This window comes from Scatophagus argus, chromosome 3, assembly GCF_020382885.2.
Source record: "Scatophagus argus isolate fScaArg1 chromosome 3, fScaArg1.pri, whole genome shotgun sequence".
Lineage (NCBI taxonomy): Eukaryota > Metazoa > Chordata > Actinopteri > Scatophagidae > Scatophagus > Scatophagus argus.
This window is the reverse complement of record NC_058495.1, coordinates 2,095,218-2,113,217: the sequence shown is the minus strand read 5'-3', so window position 1 is coordinate 2,113,217 and position 18,000 is coordinate 2,095,218. Positions and strand designations below refer to the sequence as shown.

The 18,000-nt window shown below is 42.6% G+C and overlaps 1 protein-coding gene across 1 annotated transcript; it reads right to left on the bottom strand.

Moving 5' to 3' along the window:
- Positions 1 to 2,842: 2,842 nt before the first annotated feature.
- gpr37l1a (G protein-coupled receptor 37 like 1a) lies at positions 2,843 to 10,003 on the bottom strand. The gene is made up of 2 exons (XM_046380807.1): positions 9,055 to 10,003; positions 2,843 to 5,748 (listed from the first exon to the last, which is right to left on the bottom strand). Exons 1-2 carry the CDS (start codon positions 9,727 to 9,729, stop codon positions 4,720 to 4,722), a joined length of 1,704 nt encoding a protein of 567 aa, XP_046236763.1. The 5' UTR covers positions 9,730 to 10,003; the 3' UTR covers positions 2,843 to 4,719.
- Positions 10,004 to 18,000: the final 7,997 nt, after the last annotated feature.

The following is an 18,000-nucleotide window of genomic DNA, read 5'->3' as shown; positions in this document are numbered from 1 at the left end:
AAAGTGATATTAGACAAGACAAGACAACTTTATTAGTATATTACTAGGCAAGAATGCCTAGGGCTAGCTGGTTAATGTGCTAGCCACTAAATATAACTGCAATACTACATAATAAACAGGAGTGGTGCAGTGGTTAGCACTGTCGCCTCATAGCAAGAGGGTTCCAGGTTCGAATCCCTGTCTGGGCCCTTCTATGTGGAGTTTGCATGTTCTCCCTGTGCCTGCGTGGGTTTTCTCCAGGTTCTCCGGCTTCCTCCCACAATACCAAAAACATGCACATTAGGTTAATTGGCTACTCTACATTGCCCCTAGGTGTGAGTGTGTGGTTGTCTGTCTTTGTGTGTCAGTCCTGTGATTGACTGGTGACCAGTCCAGGGTGAACCCCACCTCTCAGCTGTAGTCAGCTGGGATAGGCTCCAGCTCCCTCATGATCCAAATGGACAAGCGGTTTAGAGAATGGATGTATGGATAATAACAGGGAGCGGTTTCAGAAACAGTCCTAGACCTAAGTTGACACACAGGCCCCAGTCAGGATAGAATGCAGGACCTTGTTAGTTTTAGGCCGTATTGCTAACTCGAGGCCACCATGTTGCTGTGTCTCAGCTGGTTGTCAAGGCACTCAATAACAGAGAAGAGTGTGGGTTTTGGCTTATCTGGGTGGAGTGCAGCGGTTCGTCCTCCCCTACATCTCGGCCCTCTTTCTTCTCTCTCTTCAGTGACTGGGGCAGCTGGTGGGAGGTGGTGGGTGTTGTGTAGCTTAGCAACTCCCTTGGTGGATGGCGATTGATATGCAGCTTTGTTCAAGTGTCTCTCTCTGAGCCAGAGAGGGGGACGCCTGAACAAAGCAGGCCTTATTGAAGCTTCCCCTCCTCCTTCTCTTTGCCTGGGCACAGCGACGTGGGAGGACAAATATTTCAGCTCAAAGGAACCGAGACTCAAACTTACAACAGCCGTCCTCAGAGCGTAACTCAGGGGCTGCTAATGCCTCTTAAGGGCCTCCAGGTGTCCCCAGAAAAAATGAATGCAATAGGCTTCCATATTATCTGGAAGTTGTTTAGGTGCTATAAACTTCTTTGTCATTCGCTTCAAATAATAAACCCAGTGAAATCAACAGGTGCAATCTTCTGCTCCTTCCTTGGACTTTATCTGAATAAGACCAAGTGACCACTGGCCCAACTGCAGCTGCCAAATTTAGGCTGAGAATCAGCTCCTGTTAGGGCAGCTATCGGCCTGCAGCCAGAACCAGAGCAACTTAGCTGGACTGTTTACTTAATATACATGTGTCTGCCAAGGTGCTTTCCAGTGGTGATGTCTTTATTGTATACATATGAATACATGATGTGGAGTTTTTTTACAGGTTGAACCCTCATTTTTTTTATTTATTGAATTCATTTAATAATTCACAATGAAAAGAAAAAAAAAGCTACCTATCAATGAGTAACGAAAGGATGAAGACAGTTTGAAAGAGAAGAGAGTTTCAGAGATCATTGAAACACACTGTTCTGAGTTTATTCTGTTACAGTTAAGTAATAAGGTTAGACACCTACTGTATCTGAGAAACCGCAAGCCCAGAGTCATCAAAAGAGGAAAAAATACACATCCTGGGATGGTTTACATGCAGAAATACTTGTACAAGCACAGAGACTTAAAGCAGCAGTTAACATGACAGTACCGATGTTCTTGCAATATCTTGAGCATACAAATCTTTGTGAGCACAATAACTTGATCGACATGTGGGCAGGATAATATCTTGCACACACAAGGCAGCATCTTCTCTTTCTATATTGTATCTTGTGCCTGCAAGATATTAAATAGATCAAGATCACTATCCCAATCTATAAAGATATGAATCTGGTAATAATCAGAATATGTAATGCTTTCAAAGAAAAATTGTATCTTTTGGGACTTCAGAACTTCCATAAAAACAACGTGGCTGCACATTACAATATATTCACAAAGTTGTAGACATTTTTACTAAAAGAAATGAATGATCATTGTTTTATATCGGTATAATGCAAAAAAAGGTGAGAAACGCCTGAAAATACTTGGATAAGCATGGAATTCTTGTCTGCTCTCCCGAGCAACCGGTCACAGAGCGACTCTTTATTATGTCTGGAGAAACTCAAAGACCAACTGTTATTGTGAAGCTGTGACCTTCAATAATTGAATAATGACAAAAAGGAGCGTCACAGTCAGGCATGAACGGTTTTCTTCTTCAGTGGGTGGTGGGAGCATTGCTGCTTAGCATTCCTTCCAAAGGAGATCAGGGCAGGACATGTTTTCCCAGATAAAATGAATCCACATGAGGATTGTCAGAAAGTGTTCAGTAGTTTAGGAACAAATTCTTCCTTTTCCCACTCCATATCCTGAAAACATCCTTCTCTCTTTGGAAAGTCCATTTCTTGCCCATCTTTTGTCTCCACTGTTTTTCATCTTTTTCTCTCTCTGACTTTCTTTGTGTTCATGCTTAGCAGCTTAACATCTGATGTTGAACTAGATGTATGCGGATTCTAACACTTTTCAATTCCAATTTGAATAAAATCTTAAACTGTGCTGACATCTGCAGGGATGGTATTAAGCTTTGAACTTTTTCTTGTTTTTATGGAAGTCCAAGCAGCAAAGCAAACTTGCATGATATTTCTCATTGTCAACAATACCATGTGCAGACCGAAACTAACAGTTGTTTAGACCGCCTTACACTGTCTGCTGCATTCAGCCCCAAGGACACTGGTTTCCACTGCACATAAATCATTGAAAAAGTCTCACGGTGTAGTTTAATCTTTAAAAAAGTTGAAAATACACTGCAGTGTGTGTTCATAGTAATGAAGGACAACACTGTGGCTCATTCATGTGTTTTAATACTCACGACAGCATTGCTCTACGACACAGAGGAAGAAGATACATCAGGCTTTGACACGCTCACACCACTGGTTAGCAGATCAATTCAGCGTTTGCTCGGTCTGCACAGGAAATGTGTTGACAAGAAGAAAAATACAGAATATCGTCGGACTTGTCTTTTAAGGTGTGATTCTGGTGTTGAGAAAAAAAAACACTACTTTTGAACAAAGGAGCGCTTTGGATCGCTGTGGCCTTTCTTTATGGAGTTTACACGGGTTTCCTGTGCTTGCATGCGTTTCCTCCAGGTGCTCCGGTTTCCCCCACCAGCAGAAGCATGTATATTAGGTAAATTCTCCTGCCGGTGACCTTGACTGAGGCACCGGCTGAGAGCTGGATCGGTCACTGTACAGCAGCTGCCCACCGCTCCTCAGGGCTGGGTTAAATGCAGACAGTAAATCAGTTTCACTAAGCTGTACAGAGTATGATTGTATCTGACTTCTCAAAAAAAATCAAGAAGAAATTAAGAAATCAAAACCAACTCATGAAAAAGTATGAACTAAAAAAAATTCATATTTAAAATTTTAAGTAAAAAGAGCACTTACAGGAGTTGCTTACAGGTGATGCACAACAGTTTTTCTTGAAGAAAAATTTTGCTAAACTAAACCAAAAGTAATGTAAGAAGTAAAAAGAAAGTCAAACTTAACACTGAACTGTTTGAATTGAACATTTTGACAGACTAAAATCTCCTCACAGTCTTCCCTGCTGTCTACACAGGGTGTGTTTTAGCTGTGTAGATACTGTACTGAACTGTGTACATCAGCAGCAACAGTTCACAAAGTTCAGTCTGCTGACAAAAGCCTCAATATGTCTACATTTTCATAACAGCCACCTTAAATCTCATCCAGTGTTTCTGTCTAATACAGTACTTAGAGCAGATAATGCTAATATCCTGATGAGCAATTATTAACAAGTACAAAATGTATCTAAAAAATGATGAATCCTACAACAACAGGATACTATCCATCACAGGTGGACAACACTAAGGTTCTTTTTTTTTATAAACATATTCTATATTATATACAATCATCTAGCTCTAGTTAGATGAGTTCCTACTCTCACAGTGGCTCCACAGTTTGAAAGGTCAGTCCAATTTATTACAACTTGGCTTTCATTTTGGTAACTTTGTCTATCATTAACACTGTACACACCATTTTAATATCTGAGAAAAGGGAGACTTCACTGCAAAGAAGTCTGACAGATCAAGAAACTTGTTCTTAGACAGACTGGACTCTGTAAGTTAAACAAACTTAGTTTGGAAAAGAAAATAAAGTCCCTGATGTCAATATCAGTTTCAACTTCTCCGGTTTCTGTCTTTAGACCTAATTTGGAGCCTTACAGCAGGATTCAGTCTGCATTCCAGTTCATCCTAAAGATACTGAAGGGGTTGAGTTCAGGGCTCTGTCCAGGCAGGTCAAGATCTTCCACATCTAACTGGGAAAACCATTTCTTTCTGGCTTTGTGCATGGGGTCACTGTCATGTTGAAAGAGGAAAGGCTCCATGCCAAACTGCTGCCAGACATCTGAAAGCACATCATTGTCTAAAACATGATGTAGATAAAACAAGTTTCCTTCATGGGAACTAAAGCAGCTAGACCAAACAGGAAAAAACTAACTGAGACAGGGGTGTCCACATACTTTTGCCTAGATGTGGAAAAGTGTTATTCTGTTTCTCAACTCATCAGACTTCATCTAAGTGATATCCACTACAGGTAAACAACAGTGCCATTATAACTGATGGAAATGGTGGACAACACTACAAAAATAAGACCCAAGCTGTAATAAACCTAAAAGACCTTTTAAAGTTACACGCAGTTCTGGACCTCAACAGGGTGTCCCAAGAGCTGCTGAAGAGTCTTTCGCTCTGTCGTAGCAGACTGCTGGTTCCGTCGCCAACATGCTCTTCGTCTCCTCTTTGCTGGAAGGAGACAGGGAGGACGGAGAGGGCGATGCGGGTGAGGAGAGGTTGGAGGTGGCAGTGGTTGAAGCAGATGAGGAGGAAGAGGAGCTGCCGTCAGGGAGGCATTCATCACAGCAGCAGCAGCAGCAGTCCATGAAGGCCTGACCCAGGGAGCGACACAGAAACAGCAGCAACACCGGTGTCGCGGAGCATCGCACAAACAGCAGGAACTGTCCAATCAGACCCATCGCTGGCAGAGCCAGTGCTGGGAGCGCAGCAGACACATGCTCGGAGATGTACGCCAGGGTTATGTTACAAATGCTCTCCGGCAGGTTGCATGTAACGTACAAGATGGCGAGCGCCATCACAGTGGAGCGCAGCCTCTGCTCTCTCACATGCTGCTTTTTCTTTGTAGAGGAGGAAGCAGAAGAGGAGGAGGAGGAGGAGCACCTGCTGTTTACCTTCCCGCTGCAGGGTTTCTGTGGCATACGCTGCGCTAACACCTGTCTAGTCACCAAGTCACAGGCCAGAGTGAAGAGCAGAGGCAAACAGATGAAGCACCCAAAAAACCACCACATGCGGGCCTCGTGGTAGGTCAGCACCAGAGAATAGATGCTGTCTGGGAGTTCAAGAGAGGGCTCCCGGACGCAGATGTCCACCTTAAATTTGTCTGTTCGGGCCCTGAAGGCAGCCATCAGTGAGCCTCCTGGCTGGCTCTGCTGCAGGTCAGTGGGGAGCGTCGGCAGGCTGACAGTTTCCTGGAGGAGCTGCCACAGCAGAAGCTCAGGGGCAGCCAACACCATAGAGCCCACCCAGATGACAGACAGCTTTGCGAGGATGGACTGGCAGGGTTCCACCTTCGGCGGCTGAAGGGGCCCGGGGCTGGTGGCTGCATGGAAGCGATCAATACTCAGAGCACAGAGGCTGAATGTGGCCACACCCAGAGAGGTCACCTGACAGAGGCATGGAAGTGAAGGTTAATGGTGACAGGTTCTTGGGGAGGTATAAGGCATTAATAAGAGGAACTTTTGAACTGCCAGGCTGGGCGCACAAGTATTCTTTATATCTCATTCTTTAATCTGCAGCAACTTCAGCTTTTTGAATTTCAAGAGTTCATCTGAAATTACAAATGTTAACAAGTCATTAGGATTCTTACTACAGACTTTTCGATCCATGAATCCATCCACAATTTATTCCCCCCCCCCCCCCCCCCCCCATTCTTTGCATGGCTGCAGGTTGTGTTGCCCAACATTAGAGATGCAACAATTAGTCAATTAATCAATTAGTCGCCAACTATTAAGATCATTCATGAAACAAAAATGTCAAACATTTTCTGGTTCCAGCTTTTTCAGTGTAAGGATCTGCTGATTTTAGCCCTTATACACACAAGACTATTTAGTTAACTCTATTTAATGGAATTAATCACACCACAGGACCTGAATTTATCCAACATTGACCCAGAATGCAAACGTGAATTCATAAAAACTGCAAAGTATAAACTCAGTTTTTAGCTTCAGCTCACTCTTAGCGGACAGATAACAGAATTTGAAACTCATTACTACATTCTACAGTCTTTGATGTTTTTTAAAAAGCAAACAAACAAACAAAAACAGATGTTTTCTAACATAGTTTGATAATGATGCCTGAGCTTGGAGAGTGTTATTTCCATCCAAGATTGTGAAGTGTGATCAAACTGTGAATCGTCTAACATTGTCTCTTTGTTTAGTTACAACTGACACATTTTTTTTTTAACAAAGGCTTCAATACTAAAAAATGGTGCTGAAAATCTGGTATGGGATTGACATAAAAAAATAAAATGATTGGCTTTTGAAGAGTACAAAATCATTCAAAATAATTCAAACCGTGCAGTGCAGCTTGTTTAAACCCAACACGAGCTTCTTCCAGGTTAAATCCGCAGGTTGCTGCCTGCACTGGACCCATTCATGTTGTTTATTACGTGACCTGTTAGCCCGACTTCATGCAGACGGTCAAAACTGAGCACAGGAAGTTGTTGTTGTTGCTTCAAGAACAGATTGAAGACTTATCTCTCCCTTGTCATACCAATATCATATACAGCAACGAGAGCTTGGTCGTAACAAAAACAGCTTTGGCTTACAGAAACAGGGAAATTAAAGGAGCCACAGAGGAACGAGGGAGCCATTTTGTTACAAAAGCACCTACAGACTGCAGACAGTTATTGGTGCCTCATGCACAATAAAGTCAGTGGTTTGGGCCAAAAACAGAGAGTATCATTACAGAGACTTGTCCTCCCTCTGTGGGTGCTTAATGACCTCAAACGGTTAAGACACAACTCAAGATAATTAACACCGAGTTGTAATTAGCATGAAAATAGTTGAACTAACGGAGCACATGGGCAGCTGGCAGCCTGACCTGCTTTCAGCACTGCTTAACACAATGCTCAGAGTACAAAAAAACAGTAGTTAATTACCAAGTAATGCATTCATTAATTAGCATCAAAAAGGTGAAGTAACAGAAAAGAGGAGGCTGACAGCATGACCTTGTTAAAGACTGCTTCACACAAGCTGTTATTACAAATTAGCAAAACTCCGGTTCAGTGTTTGAAAGCACTGTAGGCGTACAGAAGTTGTTCAGAAACAAAAACAAGAGTTCCACATGCCAGCAGAGTGTGTGCTGAGACTGGAGACCGATGAAACCAGTGATGCTTGATAAAGTTCCAAACAACAATTTATTTATGTATTTTTTTTAATGACATTTAAGCACTCAAATGTTTCCTGTTTTTTCTGAAAATGTCTGACTGTTGGTGAGGGAAAACCAATTTACCCAACAAAGTAAACCCAGTTTCAGCATTTCCATTTTCATTATAAACAAATTCTATAAATTATTATTGTAAGGAGTCATCTTATTTCACAACAGTTCCTGGTAGTAAACTAAATATCTTTTTTTTCCTTTTTTACAAAACAGGACCCTTAAAACGCCAACTTAGACTCTTCACTGTTTTTTGACATCTTAAGAAGAAGAAGAAGAAGAATCAGCTTTATTGGCAGTATATATATATTTACATACACATACTGAAATTGACTTCTGCATTTAACCCATCCTTAGTTGAACACACACGTGCAAATTACATGCAGTGACTGGGTTTTGTCTTTTCACGGGGACGACGACCGACCCTGCTTCCACAGCCTTCACAAACACTGAATAATCAGTTAATTGAAACAGACTGATTAAATAACAAAGTATGAAAATAAGTGTTAGTTGCAGCTCTAGTCTCTCTCTAGCCTTCATCACGCTACCCGGAATGACATTCAAGCGGAGAAGCACACGGGCTCAAAATGACCTATAAAGGTGTATGTTCTGTAATGTCGGGTGTAAACTTCCACGTCTGGAGCACAACTTGTCTTTAATGCCTTCAAATGAACCTGCTGCTGCTCCATCTCGACATGTCCAACATTTTTTACCATTATTTTCTCTTCTTTCCGTTTGAGGCAGCAATAAGTTTTGGAACTCTGGACTGTGCACCTGTAAAGACACATCCCAGCTCGTGATAACTCCATCTGTGTGTTTCACTGTGTGCTTCTGTGAACTGGAGAAGAAGAGTGGCTTCATGCACTGTGCTGTCAGCCTCCCCTGATGGCTCTTCACAGAAGGCTGGAGAGGCCAAACAGACCATAACAGAACGTTTGTTGAAAGTGAACGCTGCTCTGAGTCTGAAACCCAGCAGCATCAGGACACAAACAGGCCATTCTTCACAGCCCGGGTGTCCCTCTGTTTAAACACGTTTACAATGAGTTTAACATGGCTGTGTAAAAACAGCACTGAGTGTGCGCAGGCGGGCATGATTAACTGTCAACACATTAAGCTGTTTGTTTTAACTGCTGACTAGACAAAACAGTAGTATGAAAGTTTTTGGTTTTGTTTTGTTTTTTTGTCTTCAAAGATCACTTCAAACAAAAAATATAAAACCCTTAATTGCAGCACTTGAGTTAACTGGTAAAACTTCGGTATTAATTGTTGCTATAACCTGTTTGCATCAAGCGCTGATTTAAAATGTTATTTTTCGCCTTTTTATTGATTTGTCTGTTTTTGTCAGGATAGTTTTAGCTATTACTTACGATATTAACATTAAATAGGCTAATAATCAACAATTTCTGTGTCACTTTTCGTCTTAGTTGAATAATAAATATATTTAATATTTAATAATAAATAATAAATAAAAGAAGAAGATGAACTTTACTTTCAAATGTTTCACCCATTCTTCAAATACTCTCCGTCCTCACCTCCAGATAAGGCACGAGCCGACAGGACAGGTCTCCTAGCAACCTCTTCAAGGTGAGCTCGTGGAAGACGACCACGGGAAGGCAGAAGAACAGCACGAGGAAATCCCAGAACGCGAGACCCGCCAGGATGCAGTTCCACGTGCTTTTTAGGTAGAAGTTATGCCACACGATGCACATGAGCGCGAGGTTTCCCACGATGCCCACTGCGAACAGCACGAGCGCGAGCAGCATAACCCCGTACGCCAAGTAGGAGCCGTCGGTAACTGGGAACAGCGGGTTGAGGAGCCCTGACCCGTGGCCTGCCGAAGAGTTACCCGGCATGGCGGAGGCGACCCTGTCGCTCCTCGGTGTGGTAAAGTAACCGCTCGGGTCGTCGTACCGTCGCGGGAACCCGTAATTGCTTGGTGTATGCGGGTCTCTTTTCCCGACATTCCTATCTTTGGCTCCTCGGGCAACTCGTTTCAGGTCGGGAACTTTTGGAGTTTGAACACTTGAGGAGTACTGAGAGGTCCTTTCCTGGGAGAGAGAGTCCTTTGTCTCCACAGGCGGTGCGTCAGCATCCTCTGCCCGCCGTACCTCCAACGAGAACCCGGGCTGAAACTCATGGGCTGTGTGGACATGACGGAGCTCCGCGGTCCGCAGAGACAGGAGCAATAGAAACAAAATTGAGCTCATTTTTAACGTTTAACTAACTGGTCCGTGTTATCCGTATCTGTCACAGACATGTGCCGAAACAAGCATTTGACTGCTGAATTAAAAATGCTAAGACAGCAGTCTCCCAGTCCAACCTCACTCTGGTCCTGATGGACAACTTTGAACTCTCCTGCGCACTTCGGCACTTGTTATTCACCAAGACAGATGCAATACAACGCGGAGACTCTTCCGGTTATACATTTCAAAATAAGGGGAAGGGGAAAAAAAGAGCAAATGCAGTAAAGTGAAGCAGATCTTTCTGAGCATGGAGATGTGACAGAAATTGACTGTTTAAATAGTACTTTAGATTGTTTTTAACTAATTTCACAGAGCAGCTTTGCATTGACACTTCTCTCTATGCAGCCGTACCCTAGAGGTTGGAGAAGCGGCTTGTGATCGGAGGGCCACTGGTTCAATTCCCCCACCGGACAGGCAGGAATTTGGGTGTGGTGGAGTGATTAATGCGATAAATGCTCCCCCCACCTCCCATTAGCCGGCTGATGTGTCCTTGAGCAAGGCACTTAACCCCCCAATATGCTCCCTGGGCGCTTGATGCTGCCCACTGCTCCTGTGTGTGTTTCACTGCATGTAATTTGCTGGGTGTTGCATGTGTGTTCAACTAAGGATGGGTCAAATGCAGTAGTAAAATTCAGTATGTGTGTATGTAAATGGTAATATGGTAATAGCCTCGGTCACTAATTAATTGTGTTTTAATTGAAGTCCAGAACCACAGAGTGACTGACACAAGGGAAACCAGAGGCAGTGTAATATTACTGATATGATAATATTACTCTCTGACTGCATGGAATGATGAATCTTTATAAAACTAAATTGCATCACTCCATACAGAGTGTACATGACACCTCTCTATTGTCCAAATGAGGTACAGAAGTTTTATTTCTATTTTGTTCACCTCAGTTTTATCATTGAGGCTGCAGACAGAAGCTGCAAGCTGCATTGGCCGAGAAAAATCATTAGAAACTCTTAATTTTGAAAAATGAAAATCGTTATCTTCTCACCCCCATGCTGATCGAATCAGATTGTTTATTTAGTCCAGTCTCTGCAAGCCCAGAGGTCCCAAACTGATTTGAAAAGATATTATTTACATCTTTTCATAGGTTAAACCTTTTCGTCACTGTAGCTATCTGCAGTAGATGGACAAGCCTGTGGTGCAAATAACATCTAATCAGTTGATCAATTTGGGATCTTGGGATTTCTCGAGACGTTTTACGACACAAAAGCTATATGGCGCCATTATAGGTAGCTGAACATATGCAGGACACAAACCAAAAGCTTCTTCATAATGAAATAAGTTCTCATTTCACTGCATTTAACAGCACAAAGTGATACAGAAATTCACATACGACAAAAACTAGAGTCCACAATGAGATGAGGAATCATCAGATCACATCAGTCCGACAGCATCTCCACCATCGGCAGCCCTGTCAAACAAATCCTGACCTTTAGTCTCATTAGTTTGCCACCAGAAGTGGATCTACTGACTGACAGCTGTAGTGTTTGCTACCGAAATACACTTTATAGACCAAATACTGCTTCACTTTTTTTCCAGTCTTTATTATTGAACTCAGGTGTGGTGTGGGGCTGTTTTTGAGGGTTTGGGCCTCTTACTTCCAGTGAAGGGAAATCTTGATGCTTCAGCATCCCAAGACATTTTGGACAATGCTATGCTTCCAACTTTGTGGCAACAGTTTGGCGAAGGCCCTTTTCTATTCCAGCATGACTGTGTCCCTGTCAGGAACCTGGCTAGGTGTAAGGAGGACTCAAATGCACAACTCGATTTGGTGGAGCGGTAGACGAGGTTTATTCCAGGCAGAGGTCGGTACACAGTGAAACAGTCAACCAGGCAAAGGTATCCAAATCGTAAGGCAAAAGGTGAAGTCAAACAACAGGCAGGGATCAAGCACAAAGAAACTATGACTATGATTATGAAGAATGCTGGTACATGAAGCTATGAACAACGACAAACTGGCAACGAGACAAGACACAAGAGGGTCTATATGCAGGACCAATGGGGAGTGAGAAGAGACAGGTACGGGAGAAACAATCAGGGATCAGGTGCACACAGACGGAGAGGGGGCAGGGCAGACAGGAACCTGGAACACAGACAGAGGTGAGTGATCACAAAACAAAACAGGAAGACAAGACATGAAACATGAGGGAAAAAATAAAACACTTCACAGACAAGGAACATGACATTCTCTGCATGGGAGTCCTACCAACATTACACTCTGTCAGACAGACCTTTACAAAATGAGCAGCAGAAGCAAAAAGGTGACAGTCCAGGAAGTTCTGGAAGTCATCTTTGATCATGACAGTGAAATAGAGGAGGATCCGTCTGAAGATGAAGACTATCTTGAGCTAAATTCTGATTCTAATGATTCTGATTTTGAACCAGATGAGGGAACTGATATTCCTATTCCTCCAAGCAAGACATTCATTGCAAAAAATGGTGAAATACGGTGGTATTCATCCCCAAATATGCGTCAGGCAAAAGTGTGTGCAGAAAACATACCGTAATAAAGACAGTGCCAGGGCCCGACTATAACCCAGCCCTAATATCACAGTGGTGGCATTCAGAGGTCACTGCCCATTTAGGCAATACATGCCTTCTAAACCAGATAAATATGGGATAAAAATCTGGGCAGTACGTGATGCAAACACCAGCTATGCATTGAACATGCGGGTTTACACTGGAAAGTCGGTTGGAGGAGCCCCAGAGAAGAATCAGGGCACAAGGGTTGTGCTCGACATGGCACAGGGTCTCAGGGGGCACAACATAACCTGTGACAATTTATTCACAAACTACAACTTGGGTCAAGAGCTTCTAAAGAGAAAGCTCACAATGGTCGCAACTGTCCGAAAGAACAGGGCTGAACTCCCTGCTGAGCTGCTGGTAATCAAGAACAGGGTCCCTCAATCTTCCATGTTTGCCTTCACAGACACCACAGCCCTCGTGTCTTACTGTCCCAAAAAGGGAAAAAATGTTTTGCTCATGAGCACTCTGCACAAAAATGCTGAAATCAGCACAAGAGAGGACCAGAAACCAAGCATGATCCTGGATTACAATGCCACCAAAGGGAGGAAAGACAACTTGGACAAACTAACAGGGTCCTACAGCACCAAGCGAACGACTGCGCGCTGGCCATTCATAACATGATCGATGTACCGGCCTGCAATGCGTTTGTCATCTGGACTGAGATGACCTTCCTCACTGGAAGGTGTCAAAGCTGTACAAGAGGCGCATCTTTCTCGAGGAGCTGGGGAAGGCGCTTGTGACACCGCACATCCAACGGAGGCAGCCAAGGACCCCAGGTGAGGGAGATCCAGGAGAGGACTACCCCTAGTACACCAGTGTGGGAGGTAAGTAAGTGTGTGTGTGTGTGTGTGTTTAAGGGTATGAGAGTGCGTTGTTTGTGTCTTGGGATCAGCAAAAAGACACCATAGCAAAGTAATCATGGTCCTCTTGTTTCTAGGGTGCTGCTGGGGGAAAAAGGCGGAGGAAGAGGTGCCAGGTCTGCAGGCCATCTGATGATGTCAAGACAAGCAGGACCTGTGTGAAATGTGCAAAATTCATTTGCACAAAGCACAGTGTGATGACATGTCACTCGTGTGCTCTGTAGATGTACAGACACACACACACACACCTTGTTCATATTGCTATTGCTTGTTATTTGTTCATTTCTGGTTCACAAACAGTGCATGTATGTAAAACAAAATTTAAATGTTATGTTTCAATGTTATGTAAAACTATTGTGTTTTATATGGTTGGTCTTTCAAAAGTGATAAAGTGGTGAAACAATAAAAAAACAAGTTTGAACGTGTATTTTTTTATGCAAAACCAGTGAATTATCCTAACTGAACCATTATCTGTGAGAGGTAAGGAACGCCATTGCACTAAATATTGACAGAAGAGTTAGTAATGAAATATTAACAGTACTTGTTAGGATTTTTCTGGTTTCGGACATCTTTTGGATAATTAAACATGCACAGGAGGGTTAAAGGGAATATGCCTGAATATTTTAGTTCATAGAAATTAACATGAACCAAAAGTTAAGAAACATAAGCTTGTTGTCTACAAGGAATCAAGGGTTCATTTCAGTGAGGGTCCTTATAAGGATGCAAGCTAACTAGCAAACGTTACTTGCAAGCAGTAGCGAAGAGTGAGATTTCAAACTGGGGAATCCCAAACATGAATTTGATAAACACAAACGTGTGTGTGTGTGTGTGTGCTTGTGTGTGTGCGTTTATTCTGCTAACAGAAGAAACCTTTAAAACCATTCCAAAAAACATTCAAATCTCTCCAATTCAGCAAAAAAGCATGTAGTATGTATAAAATATCATATTGTTGCATCAACTTCTCCAATCATTGTGCGATTGGAGATTTGACTTAGCCTCGTTTTGAACATCAGGACTCCAGGGAAGAAGTTGACTTAGTGACATGCATTAATGGGACATAAATGTGTGCAGAAGGAGAGGGAGAAAGAGCTCAGTGCATTGTGGGAGATCCCCCAGCAGTCTGAGCCTATAGCAGCATAACTGGGGGGCAGCCAGGTGGGGAGTGGGAGGGCTGTGGCCCAGTACAGCTGTAAGTCTAGCAATGCCCCTGGTGTCTCAGGCTCTCTCCTCTGCTCTATCTGTGTCATGGATGTATACAGAGCTGCAAGTCTGTGTTTCTATTTCCAGTGTGCTTTGTATGAATTCATACAAATCCAGAAAAGTGTTACTTTCTTGGCTGGTTGTGTGGAGGTGTGGGTGTGTTTGTTTGTTCTTTAAAACGAAACTGTCGTGAAACAATCAGAGGATAACTTTATTTCTCCGATTTTCCCGCTTTGCTGTGGTTCACGTTCCTTTCGCTCTTCATTTACTGCATAGCTCACTTGACCACTGCCGCTCTCTTGAGCAGGACAGGCAGGGCCAAACCAGGGCTGAATCGTCCTCACTCTGAAAACATGAAAAATATTTTGTGTTTGTGTCTCGCGATTCAGATCAACTCCAAAATTTAATGGGTTCTTTGTTATGAAGGATTTGTTTGGATAATAACAAAGAATTGTTACTGTTACCGTCCATACAGTAACAATTTTAAAAAATGTATGAAGGAAAAATCAAAATAAGCAAAGCACAATGGATAACAAGGATAAAGTAAACATAATCAAAGCAAACAACACCAAGTCCGGTACCCGAAAGGCACTGGCCTTCCAGGAAGGAGATAAGGAGTGAAAGAGCCATCACAGAGCCATCCAGCTTTCATAGATTTCCAAGCAGGTGAGGCCAATCCCCTCAGTGAGGTGGGAGGACCTGAAAGACTGTCATACCGGACAAGAGCCATCCCACAGAGAGCTTCTGGCAGGAGGGTTGCATCCTGTTGCCCATTCAAAATAGCGAACCTCGACAGTAGACCCTGTGGCAACCGCTTGTTGTGTAAAAGCACCTTTACCAGAGAAGATGCTGGTGTTGCTCGTGTGAAACTATCCAAAAGAAGTATGCCTGACCTCTGTTTCTATAGTACTGAAGGCTGGGAGTCTCTGTGGAAATGCTATTTCACAGGCCAGTTTTGAGGATCAGGTGTCACTTTGTTCAGGGAGGCCGAGAACACAAACACACGCATTAACTTTGTTAATCTGCATTGAAAACATTTTGTCTGTGCTTTCCTTTGAGACTTTCCCATTTTCATATATTCTGAATGAGAGTCAAGTCAAGTCGAGTCAAGTCAACTTTATTTGTATAGCCCATTTTTACAAGCAGTTTGTCTCAAAGGGCTTAACATAACATCAGCAATACACATTGGGTTGGTCATAGAGCCGGATGCAGTTCAACTTGAAGATCTGGATGAAGAGATACCTGCAGAAAGATACAGAGAGAGAGAGAGAGAGAAAGGGAGGGAGAGACACAAGACTACGAGGAGCACTGGACACACAGTTAGTGACATAAAATAATGAACTGCATGTTAATCTGACGAGGGGAGAGGATAGAAGAGGAAAAGGAGGAGGGGAAACTGCTTGGTGGATCATGTTTGTGTCCCCCGGCAGCATAGGCCTATAGCAGCTTAGCTAAGATAGAGATTTAAAGATTAACAGTTAGTCAGACCTATTCTACCTGTGGCTATATAGCATGAGGTGAGTGAAACTATGCCTACCAGCCCTACACACTTTATTTGGTGCTAACTATATGCTTTACTAAACAGAAAGGTTTTAAGTTTAGTCTTAAAAGTGGAGGTGGTGTCTGCCTGTCGAACCCAGATTGGCAACTGGTTCCACAGCAGGGGTGCCTGATAGCTAAAGGCTCGTCCTCCCGTGCTACTTTTATAAATTCTGGGAACTGTAAGTAAACCTGCACTCTGTGATCTGAGTGATCTATTGGGAATATATGGGACTATTAGATCCTGCAGGTATGATGGGGCGAGTCCATTTAGGGCCTTATATGTACCGTAAGTAGGAGAATTTTAAAGTCTATTCTGAATTTTACCGGAAGCCAGTGAAGAGAAGCTAAGATGGGGGAGATATGATCCCTTTTACTGATTCCTGTTAAAACTCTAGCTGCTGCATTCTGGATCAGCTGCAGGTTATTAATGGAGTAATTTGGACATCCTGACAATAGTGAGTTGCAGTAGTCCAGCCTAGAAGTAACAAAAGCATGGACAAGTTTTTCAGCATCACTCTGAGAGAGGACACTCCTAATCTTAGCAATATTACGGAGGGGAAAGAAGGCGGTCTTAGAGGTCTGTTTAATGTGATGAATAAATGACACGTCCTGATCAAAGATAACGCCGAGGTTCCTCGCAGTCGTACTGGAGGCCAAAGTAATGTCGTCCAGAGAGAGAATATTATCAGCTATTCTATTTCTAAGGTGTTTGGGGCCTAGAACAATGATCTCAGTTTTGTCTGAGTTTAATAATAAAAAATTGGAGGTCATCCAGTCCTTTATGTCCTTAAGACATGCCTGGAGTTTGGCTAACGGCTCTGTTTCTTCAGGCTTTAAGGATAAGTACAGCTGAGTGTCATCAGCATAACAATGAAAGTTTATGCCATGTTTCTGAATAATATTTCCTAGAGGGAGCATGTATAAAGTGAACAGGATCGGCCCAAGCACTGAACCTTGTGGAACACCGAGGCTAACCCTTATATATGAAGAGGAAACATTATTAACTTGAGCAAAGTGAAATCTATCTGTTAAATATGATTTGAACCAGCGTAGCGCAGTCCCTGTGATCCTAGTCTCATGTTCTAATCTGTGTAATAAAATGCTGTGATCTACAGTGTCGAAAGCAGCACTGAGATCTAGCAAAACAAGTATGGAGACAAGCCCACGGTCTGATGCCATGAGGAGGTCATTTGTGACTTTAACCAGTGCTGTTTCTGTGCTGTGATGGGCTCTAAAACCAGACTGAAACATCTCAAGAGGACTGCTGCCCCGCCTCACAGGCAGACCCAGACACAGGGATGGAGAGTGAACGTTAGCTTCTGTTAGCTCATAGCTCCTTTCATACGAATCATCGCTGTGCAAAAATGTTGCACTCTTTCATTGAGAAATATGCTCAGTGTTACGCCGACTGCCATGTTACAGTAATCAGTAAGTCTGCTGATAGAAAATGAATAAAACATATCACGTTTGAGTCTTCTCCCTTATATGGTTATAGATATTATAGAACTTAATGGGTATTAAGGTTTTTAATTGTTAATTGATTGTGTTTACTGTACTTTGTAAATTGTTCATTTATTTTACCTCTATATTTTTTGTAACTGTTTTTGTACACTTTTTGCACTCTTTTTCTGTTCTTGTGAGCTGCCACGACAAGTGAATTTCCCCACTGCAGCATCAATAAAGTTCATCTTATTTCTTATCTTACTTCAGGCTTTGGATTGTTGACCAGGAATAAAACAAGCAATCTGAAGACTTTCCCTTCCACTCGGGGAAATTGTGATTGAGTTGGGTTTCTAGATGCTCGCTTACCAACTCTGAATTCCTATATGAATTTTCTCTTGCATTTATATCCTGCTTATTTTTCAACATGGAATCATGGGAGTCTATAGGTGCACATTAATGTCAGCACTTTTTAATTGTTTCTTTTTTTTTCATTCAGCATTTCTTTGTCTTGGTAGCTGGATCTTAATACCATGAGACCAATGAGCATTGGCTGTTGCTATAAAAAAGAAGCCAGTCAGAGTAATGATAAATTCAAAAAGTTTTGTTGTTACAGATGAGAACAGAACAAGTTTGTAAAGGAACTGATTTCAT

Coding starts and splice junctions, on each gene's coding strand:
- gpr37l1a (XM_046380807.1), bottom strand. CDS start 9,729: ATGAGCTCAATTTTGTTTCTATTGCTCCTGTCTCTGCGGACCGCGGAG. Junction 5,749..9,054: donor GGCTCGTGCCTTATCTGGAG/GTGAGGACGGAG, acceptor TGCCTCTGTCAG/GTGACCTCTCTGGGTGTGGC.